We start from the raw sequence: 11,182 nt of genomic DNA, 5'->3' as shown, positions 1-11,182 counted from the left end.
GTAACTCTGATGTTCCAGATAGTACTCGCGTTTTACACTGTCGTCTTGTTGACATTTTTCCAACACGTGCAAGTACTCGACAACCATGATTGACTCGACAACCCAACGATTTTAAAAATTCAATATTTTTCTTTATTAGTTGCTGCTGCGATAGCGTCGCACGATTATCCGGTTGCTCCGTCGTAGAGTATATGCCATCACTCAAATGATGGTGCACTACACTCCTGTTGAAACTCAGAGGCATTTAAAGAGTGTCAACACGTTTTTCCAGTATAAAGACACGGTCGTCGACTGAATAAAGTTCTCGAGCCAGTGCTTCCAAACGATAAATTGTGGTTGAACTGTTGTTGTTGTTGCTGTTATCACTGTTTATCAGCTGACAGCTGTTGACGGATGTTTGAAGGAGTAGTAATAGTTGCACGACTGTGACTAGTATGCACAAAAATAATCCAATTTGTGAGGAATCAAACTGTTTTATACGGTCCCATAACGTCATCGTACTTTCATCCATCCTGTTTGATGTGTAAACGCACTGTTAATTTTTCACCTCTTAGGTTGACACGTTGACCGTCCTGATCGAGCAATGCGATTCGAATCGTGTTCAATACGTTTGTGTTTAACGGATAGTAAACTACTTGTCTGGGACACTCGATAATCCGGTAGCCCGGTGGTACGTTTGGAAAGAATTCGTGCAATGTATGCGATTGACGTNCCGGTAGCCCGGTGGTACGTTTGGAAAGAATTCGTGCAATGTATGCGATTGACGTCCTCCGTGGTACGAACCAACAATTATATTGCAGTCGACTCGTATGCATGTAACCTTTGTTATAGATAACGGGAAATCCGACGTGTGTTCCATTTTCGGTTGGGTTTGGTTCTCATCAGCCATTGTTATTCAATTTTAAATTAAAAAAAAAAATAAATAAATAAATACTAGTACTTGTATACGTTTAACTGAATATTTTTAAGCAATATGTTAACGAGCCGTTAATAACGTTTAGTCAAAGAGTGACTTTAATCATTATTGATGTCTTTATAAATACGGAATGTTACTGTATTATCCGCTGCATCAGTGGTGGTGGTGCGCGGTCATTAATCGCACAAGTACATCGTATATCGCGAGCATAATGACCATAGTATTTCAAGTGGTCTGAGAAAAAATATTCAGGTTTCTACATGTTATACAGCAATTGTTACATTTTTATAAACGTCACCCAAGACAATTAATTGATAAATTTGTAAATTTGTCATTTGTAATGGCGCGAAAACATTCAGTCTTAAAGTGAAATGTTTACACATATATGTCATTAGGATTTAAAACAGATGCCTTTGTAAAAATTATGACCGTCTGCCGTCTCTAATGCGTTGACGGATGAAGAATGCAATCCTTCCAGTCGAAGCTATTATTTTATTAAAAATAATTTATTACAGTTGTTAAATACGGTAATAATTTATAACAATTGGGGGGATACCAGTAATAATTCAGACAAAATATATATGTACGACATTAATCGATAAGTATAATACAGATTATAATAATATTATAAACATTATAATATATATGTTCCAGTGATTACGTCGTCGTCGTCGGCGGCGGCGGCGGTAGTGTTTATTTAAGAATGTGTTTTGCTATAAGAAAACTTGAAAAGTCGTCATTAGTATATATTGTCAAAAAAAAAAAATATTGATTTATTATTCACTATACGAATAACGGTCAAGCTTATTAACTCGTATAATAACAATTAATCTAATTGACGGCGACATCGCCGACGCCGTCGCCGCCGCGTTGGGCCATCTGCTGTATTAATCTCAAGTGCTATAGTGTAATCATCAATACAGCCATCTGGCACACAATGTTTCGAACTAATTTTTTTCCACAAATTAGGTAAAATTAACATTTTACGTATGGACTTTATCTAAATATATGCATGTGGCATATCAAAATAGCGGATTCGACGTTTAAAATTCGTACTTTTCACCGTAACCGTATAGCTTACCTGGAAAATGCATTTTTTTTTTTTTCGTCAAAAAACCGATATTATGTATATATGGGCGAGCATAATTTAGGCGCGTGACAGGTTGTGTTAGTTTACGTCGTGTTTCATTCCCCCTCCTCCTATAGGTTTGTTTACCTTAAGTTACATTACCCTTCTCTCATAAGAATTGGAGGAGGAGGAGAGGTTCTTCTTAGGTTAGTTTACGTTGGGTTACATCATCGTTCCCCCTCCCATTGCATTATGTTAGTTTACGTTGGATTTATTCCCCCCCTCCACACCTCTTCACCTACATCACAGGTGGTGAGGTGGGTGGGTGAAGCGGTGACTGCCTTCCCCTTAACAGAACACGCATATTTCTCCCACTCTTTCCACATAGGCCACGCCTCTCACTTCCCCTATCGGGCTGAATCCTCTTTTTCACCCTACTAATATTTAAGTATATTACATAAGCTTTAATTTAATATATATGTAGTGTTTTGGTGTTTATATTTATTACAAAATACTACAATTAAAATTTATAATAATTAATACTTTTTAATATTGAAAAATGATTTTATACATACATAAAAAAAGAGTACAAAATAAAAAGTGTCACTGGATTGACGAACAGCGCGAGAATAAAAAAAATACACGGAGTGTTATCGTACTGCAGTACATCTAAGATAAAACATATAAACATATATAAACGCATTCATTGTGACATGTTATTTAACATCTTTGTTAATCCCTACATATATATAAAAGTGTCAGTATTTCCAGAACACTTTCATAAATTAATTTGAAAAAGTTCTATTTTCTATATGCATTTTTAAGATTTAAGAGAAATAGTCCAATTTAAATAAAAAATATGTCGAATGAAAGATGTATATAAATATTATTTTTCATAAAAAAATTGTATTGATCCATACATTTTTCAATATATTATAGCATTTTAAAGTTAAAAATGTATAATATAAAATCGAGAATTTTAACACAAAAATAGCATACTGTAGCCATTTTCACCTTGAAGATAAAATAAAGTCCGAAATTTTTTTTTTTTTCATGTTAAAGTAATTCACACAAGCTTCATTTTAAGGTATATATAAAAATGTCAGTATTCCCGAAACACTTTAAAAAGTTAAGTTGAAAAGATTAATTAATTGTGAAAAAGTTGTCATTTTGAATTCCCCTCTGTGGCAGGTAAGGAATCAAATTTATAAAAAAAATATATTAAATGCATCTATTATGATGCATGATTCATTTATAAAAAAAAAATTATATTGATTTGTTCATTTTTAAAAAAGTTATGGAAGTTTTAAGTAAAAAAAATGAAAAAATTTCGAAAATTAGTAATTTTTAATTTTTTTGTAGATTTCCCCTATTTACAGAGAACGCATCAAATCGTCTAATAACGTCCCCCAACCAAAAAAATTTGATATGAGTATATTTATCTCTGAAAACAGATACACATCAATCTCTCCTACGACTGAAACCGTACTCATGGACAGTGCTAATGAACATAGCGTAGAAAATATCACCAACAAAAAAAGTCTACCTCTATCAATATTTATATTATACGAACGCAAATAAACTACAATTCCTTTTGCCACAAAATGAAAGAACTCATCGACGCATCTAGTTTTTCATGCGAAAACTCCACGAAAGGTGTTAAACTGCAAACATTTAGCTCGGATTCATACAAATCAGTCATTCAATTTTTCAAAAGAAAACAAACCGTTCAGAATTGTCATCCGCAATCTCTACCCTTTAACTGATAGAGCTTATATCTCCGACGAATTAACTAACCTAGGTTACCATGTCAAAAACATAACTAATGTTCTCCACAGATCTTCCAAAACACCGTTGCCCCTTTTCTTCGTTGACCTTGAGCAAACTAAACTGAATAAAGAAATATTCAAACTCACTTCTCTTTGCTATTCTAAAGTAAATATAGAAGTCTCCACACAAAAAAAGAAATCCCACAATGCCAACGCTAATAGTTCTATGGCCACACCCGTAGTTACTGAAACCACAACCCCAGATGTGTTCACTGTAGTGAAGATCACGACTCCTCTGTTTGTAAAAAAACCCGAAATGAACTATCCAAATACGCTCTATGTGGAGGCTCCCATACAGCAAACTACAGGGCTGTCAGTTTCATAAAGGCCTACTAAAACTCAGAAAATCACTTCTTAACTCAAACATTAAAACCAACTACACACAAAATATAAATTCAGATGAAATTCACACTGAAAAAATATTAACTACTCAAAATTTTCCAACCCTTCCTCACTATAAAATTTCTCAACCTACCACTGCAAAGAATGCATCTAAGTGGACAAAATCGGATCAACTATCAAAGTCTTTTCAGATCATTTATCTTCTTTTATTAATGATCTAAAAACGCTAATCAATCCACTTATCTCACTCCTCACTGTCATTGAGAAAATTCTTAAAAATAAATTAACCAACAAACACATCTACTCGCAATCTTCTTGTGGAATGCCAATGGAATACTAAACAACATCAACGAACTATAACTANGGAGGAGGAGAGGTTCTTCTTAGGTTAGTTTACGTTGGGTTACATCATCGTTCCCCCTCCCATTGTATTATGTTAGTTTACGTTGGATTCACTTCCTCCACCCTAAGACTTGGTAGAGGAGGAGAGGTTCCTCACCTGACTTAGGTTAGTTTACGTTGGATTTACTTCCCCCACCCTAAGACTTGTCAGAGGAGGAGAGGTTCTTCTTAGGTTAGTTTACGTTGGGTTACATCATCGTTCCCCCTCCCATTGCATTATGTTAGTTTACGTTGGATTTATTCCCCCCCTCCACACCTCTTCACCTACATCACAGGCGGTGAGGTGGGTGGGTGAAGCGGTGACTGCCTTCCCCTTAACAGAACACGCATATTTCTCCCACTCTTTCCACATAGGCCACGCCTCTCACTTCCCCTATCGGGCTGAATGCCCTTTTTCACCCTACTTTAGGGAAATCTTTTAATGAGTGGTTGTCTTGTTGTACATTAAAATTCTTATTTTTAAAATTATCATATAAAAAATTACTTTTATGTGTAGATTTTTTTCGTTGTTGCAGATCTCTAAACTAATCATTAACTTAAATATCATAAACTTAAATGAATCATTTGACGTATTGTTGAAAAAAGTAGGTCTAGAGAGGGTTGGCAAAATAAATTGTAGCCACAAAAAGAACCAAATAGTAAAATAATATTAACATGAATAAANGTAGCCACAAAAAGAACCAAATAGTAAAATAATATTAACATGAATAAAAAATTTCTTCTCACGAGGGGAGACTATAGTGATAAGATCCTTTATATTTATTGAAGTTATTGAATCTAAATGAGATAAATATCAAATGATTTGAAAATTTTATTCTAACTCAAAAAAAAATGCAAAATATTAATTGTTACAGACGGATTTGAACCTCGAAACCTAAGCGTGAAAGACACAGGTGTTAGCCATTCGGAAACTGTTCGTTGCTTTTGTCGCATGATAAAATTAGCTATTTAAGCTAACTCAAATTTAAAAATTACTTTTTCGACTTTAAAAAAGTAAAAAATTTTAATAAGTTTAATTTCGTATGTCTAATGAACTTTATTCTATGTCAATTAAATTATATAACATTCATGAAAGTCAGTGCATTCCCCTAATAAGATATTTAAAAATAAAATAAAATACAAAACCCAGAATTTTAATAAAGAAATAGCATATTTTTGAATACGGTAGTCATTTGCGCATAGAAGATAGGTCGTCTGGACAAATTTTTTTTTTTTCATTTTATAGTACATAAAATAAGCTTTAATTTGAAATATGTTTAAAGGACGCAGTATTTCCGCAACATTTTTAAAAGTTCAGTTGAAAAAGTTAATTTTTGAAAAAAGTTGCTATTTTAAATCCCCCCCAATGAGCAGGTTAAGTGTTAGATTTTCAAAAAAATAATATCAAATGAAAGGTAAATATCTAAGGTTTTAGTATAAAAAAGAATTATGTTGATTTGTTGATTTTTCAAAAAGTTATGGAAGTTTTAAGAAAAAAATTTTCGAAAATTAGCGATTTTAAAATTTGTGTTTTTTTTGGATATTTTCCCCATTTGCGGGGAACGAGGAAATTTTTTTCAATTTTTAAGGGTATTGTCTTCAACTAGATACGATTTTTGATCTATTGACATATTGTTCATCAAAATCGGTCCAGCGAGAGCTGAGATTGAGCGTTCACAGACACAAAAAAAAAAAATAAAAACACATCATAGTAAAATTAAAACCTTCTCAGCTTCGCATCGAATCTAATAGCGACATAAATCAACTATTTATCAAATGGTAAATAATTAAAAATATATGAATAAGCTTCTAAAAGTAAAGGAAAATACTTAATGTAATTATTATTTTAGTATTAATGTTTTGTTATTTATATAACTGTGTAACTAAATTTTCATTTATTAAAGCTATCAATATTTAAAATGATTGTAAAATGATATATTTATGCGTTACTTTAAAAGCACTCAAACAAATAGTGACATAAATCAACTATTTATCATATGGTAAATAATTAAAAATAAAAAACTATTTAAAAATTTATGAAATAGCTTCTAGAAGTATAGGAAAGTACTTAAAGTAATTCTTATTTATTAATATTAATATTCTGTTAGTGTTTATGTTAATATAAAAAAAATGATTCTTTTAAAATTTATATCATTAATCCACATTCATTTAACGCTTGGATTATCCTTTTATTATTTACAGTGTAATTTTATGATGTATATGTTAAATTATTTTAGTCATAACAATCAATATTTAATGGAAATGAGTAAAAATATAAAAAAATATGATGTGCTTAGTTTAAATAAGTATGGCGATGCAATAAAAACTCATGGAGAAATCGTACTAGTAATGTTAGATGTTTTAAGAGAAGCTGATATAACATTATACTCAACAGAATTGATGTCAGTAAATTTATACTTAAACAACGTATCCGAATATGTAAATTTTTATGCTAGAAATAATGAAGGAATATATGATTTGTCGGATCAAACATCAAGCATTCTTAAAGGTTACAAGATTGTTCATGATTTTTTTTTAGAACAGTTAAAGAAAAAGATATTAAAACTTTGCAGAAATGTGATATATGACCAAATATTTATTTATTGCCCCGATTACAACAAATCAGGAGAATATACTCCCGAAAATATTCAACATGTTGCAAAAAAACTTAAAAATCGATTAATGCAAACTGATAAGCAACAAAACAACACTGATTATTACATAAAAAAATTAGAATATAGTATAGTATACAATACTTTTAATAAAGCTATTAAAAGATCTAAATATTGGGAGCTTTTACCAAAAAATTTAATATTTTATGACTTAATAACCAGAAATTGTGAAATTTCTGAAAAAGAAATAATGAGAGGTTCTCAGGATAAACAATATCCATTGTTCATAAACGGACGAAATGATAATGTCTTAGATATAATTCGATTTACACCACTTGCAATAAAATGTAAAGATAAAAGTAGCTTGACTCTTTTTGATATATTTAGATACGTCAAGTATACTTTTTATAGAAAAGATATAGAAGTATTTCATACACTAATGCTAACAGCAACATTTCGTCCTATCGCTATACTTGTAAGACTCTTCATTAGAGTTCTTAATTCATCAAATTACATTTACGATGACTTTAGTAACCAAGAAGAATATTTAAAATTGTATACAAATATTATTTCTGTTGGTGAAAGAATAATTGAATGTTTTCAAAACTTTATCGATATGAATCTATTTGGTGACGGCCCTAGTAAAGTCTTTTCTAAATTTTTTATGAATACTTCTGAATGCTTATGGTATTTTAGGAATAAAAATATACCAAATCTCAAGTCATCAACTATAAAATTGATGGATGCATTAAAATCATTTTTTTATAAAAACAGAATTGACTTTATTGATCTACCTGAAATCTTTGCAAAGGATATTTTCAACAATTTATTTAATGAATTAATAGTTAACCTGAAACAAGTAGAAGCATTTCTAATAAAATTAAACTCTCATAAGGAAATCTTTGAAGTGACTACAAAATCTTTTGATATTAATCACATGTTAAATATAAAATACACATGTGTTTTTAATAGATTTATATTAGGTAAGTAAACTTCATTTAATTATTATAATACTGTTTCGACGTATTTATATATCAAAATTATAATAGCTTGACACAGATATAACCTTTGGTACAATAATATTTTACTTTAATTTCTTTTCAAATAATTTTTATACTTGAAAACTGTAAAAAAATAATATAACGTTTTTAATTTATTTTTAAAAAAATTACGAATAACGTAAAAAAAATATTTTAGAATAGCTATTTTGAACAAAAGATTAAAAGAAAAAAATTTAATGTTCAGTAGTAAAAATCTGTAGAATTTTAAAGTTTAATACTCATTATCAAATATTAAGTTTTTAAATTTGTCATAAAGAAATGTAAGTACGATCATCTTTTATTTTTAGATGAGTTATGTAAAACTACAGATATTTACACATTATTATATAAATTCAACGATGATTATGTCAAACAAATCAGTGAATTCAAAGAACAAAGTGCAGCCATTGATGATGAAAATAGAAACGAAATTATTAGTCATCAAAATCATTCTGAAAAAAGTATAAATGATAGTGATAGATACAAATTAAATAAATGCTATATTTATCCTAGATACTTGTTAAATTACATATTGTTTATATAAATTATATTAAGTAAATAACTGAGAAAGTATTAAATAATTTCGATATTAGAATAGTATAAGTTTTAACACAGTAACAGGCAATTTTTAAATTCTTAAGTTATATAATAATGTCATATAAAGGGAAAATGTAGGGTAAGCAAATTAACAATGGTGGAAATATGTAAGAGGAAACATGAAAATTAATGGGGATTGAACGTTTTGACTAAGAAAGGTCTAGTTACGGGTCTAGACAATTAGTGCTTGTAACTTTGTATTTTGAACGACTTAATTTATATTGTGTTACATTTTAATATTGTATTTTGATTTTGTGTTTATTAAGTTCCCTTAATAAAAGATAACTATTCAAAAACCTACGCTTAGTGTAAATATTTTATATCCACCATATTATTAAAACTGAGTGTGTGTGCGGCTAGAGACAAGGTTGGAATGTTGGTCCTATAGTCGATCTTAAAAATCATTGTGCATGCTGGCTAGAATTTTGAGCTTAACCGTCCTTTAGTAGGTATAATGACAAGGTAGTTGTGCTGGTGGCTTACGAGGAGCCACTCTTCGGTCTAATACTTTTGAACTAGATCGTGCTGACGGGTCCAAAAAGTTGTAGATTAAAAATTTTTCTTGTCTTAATAATTTCTTTTTTCTCTTGTCCCTTAATTTCCAGAGTGGTTTTTTCCTTCGGGTTTTGATCACTGTGAACTTAATATTCATAATTTAATAAAGTTTTTTCAATAATCTTAATGAACAAAAATCTTTTTATTGCGTGAATATTCATGTGTTTCTTATTTTTTTTTGCCTCTAATAATTCTTTCTACTTTTAAGGTAACGGTCTACAATATACTAATGTACAATTGGTGACATCAAATTCAACAACAACACTTTATATTTTAGTCTTCTTCTTCTTCTTTTTCCTCGCCTTAATCCTAACTATTTGAGGTCAACCACCCTTATCCTAAACTTCCACTTGACACGATCTCTCACATCATCTACGTCACATCAGCTGTCCTCATATCGCATTCAATAGCATCTCTCCATTTCTTTTTTGGTCTTCCTCTATCTCTTCTTCCTTCAACATTCATTTCTATAACTTTTCTTATAGCTTCCGATTCTTCTCTCCTCATAAGATGACCAAACCATCTAAGACTATTTTTTCTCATCTTATCCAAGATTGACGCTACACTTATATATTTGTTCTTTATTCTATCATTTCTAGTCACTCAACTAAGCATCCATCTAAGCATTCTCATCTCTGATAAACTCATTCTCTGCTCTACTTTCTTATCAACCGCCAACACTCTGAACCATACATCATAGCTGGTCTCACTACAGTCTTGTAGAATTTACCTTTCATCCTCATAGGAATTCTTTTATCGCATAGGACACCAAACACTTCTCTCCACTTCAACCACAAGCACTTAAACCTGTGTCTTACATCCTCGTCAATATCACCACTCTTTTCACAACTGATCCTAAATACTTAAAACTTTCCACCTCTCCAATCACTTCCTATCCTATTGTCACTGGTCTCCTTATTTCACCTACATCGTATTCTCCTTTATCAAACTCGTACTGTATATACTCTGTCTTACTTCTACTTATTCTTAAACCCTTTTCTTTAACAGCTAATCTCCACGCCTCTGGCCTGTCCAATCCATTTTCTCCTATTAACACTATATTGTCAGCAAACAACATGCACCACAGCTTTGTGAGGAGCGGGCCGGGGGTTCGGCGCATTATCCGGGCAGCGGTCATTGCTCGGCTTAGAATGTAGAACTTTTTCAACTTAACTTTTGAAAATGTTCCGGAATGACTGACACTTTTATATATATATTAAATTAAAGTTTATGTAACATACTTTCATTTAAAAAAAAAAAATTGACCTCTGGACTTGTGTTCGTGGTGAAAATGGACATCAAAGTTAAAGAAAAACGTACGATTTCCATGAAAAAATTGTCGATTTTATATTTTATATTATGAAATTTATAATGCTATAACTTTTGGAAAAATATATGGATCAATATTATTATTTTTTTATAAATAATTANTTGGAAAAATGTATGGATCTATATTATTATTTTTTTATAATAAATATTGATATACCCCTTTCATCTGGCACGCTTTTTTTGTAAATCGGATCATACCCCTTTAACAAGGGGGGTCAAAACTTTAAACATGCGTATTGTTACTAAGATATTTTCAATTTAATTTTTGAAAGTATTCCGGAAATACTGACACTTATATATATATCTTAAATTAAAGCTTATGTAATATACTTTAATTTGAAAAAAAAAAATGACCTCTAGATTTGTCTTCATGGTGAAAGTGACTACCATATTTAAACATATGCTATTTTTGTGTTAAAATTCTGGGTTTTGTATTTTATTTTATTTTAAAATACCTGACAAGGGGAGTACAGATTTTCATAAATATTATATAAATTAAAATTAATATAGCA

The 11,182-nt window shown here is 30.5% G+C and overlaps 1 protein-coding gene across 1 annotated transcript; it reads left to right on the top strand.

The window, feature by feature from the left end:
• Positions 1 to 6,627: 6,627 nt before the first annotated feature.
• LOC126907790 (uncharacterized) lies at positions 6,628 to 9,086 on the top strand. The gene is made up of 2 exons (XM_050689387.1): positions 6,628 to 8,132; positions 8,498 to 9,086. The coding sequence occupies exons 1-2, from the start codon at positions 6,668 to 6,670 to the stop codon at positions 8,731 to 8,733; spliced, it is 1,701 nt and encodes a 566-aa protein (XP_050545344.1). The 5' UTR covers positions 6,628 to 6,667; the 3' UTR covers positions 8,734 to 9,086.
• The last annotated feature ends 2,096 nt before the right edge of the window (positions 9,087 to 11,182 follow it).

This window comes from Daktulosphaira vitifoliae, unplaced genomic scaffold (genome assembly GCF_025091365.1).
Source record: "Daktulosphaira vitifoliae isolate Bord-2020 unplaced genomic scaffold, ASM2509136v1 Scaffold_5, whole genome shotgun sequence".
Taxonomy (NCBI): Eukaryota; Metazoa; Arthropoda; class Insecta; order Hemiptera; family Phylloxeridae; genus Daktulosphaira; species Daktulosphaira vitifoliae.
The sequence above is the reverse complement of the archived record's forward strand: the minus strand, read 5'-3'. Positions and strand labels throughout refer to the sequence as shown.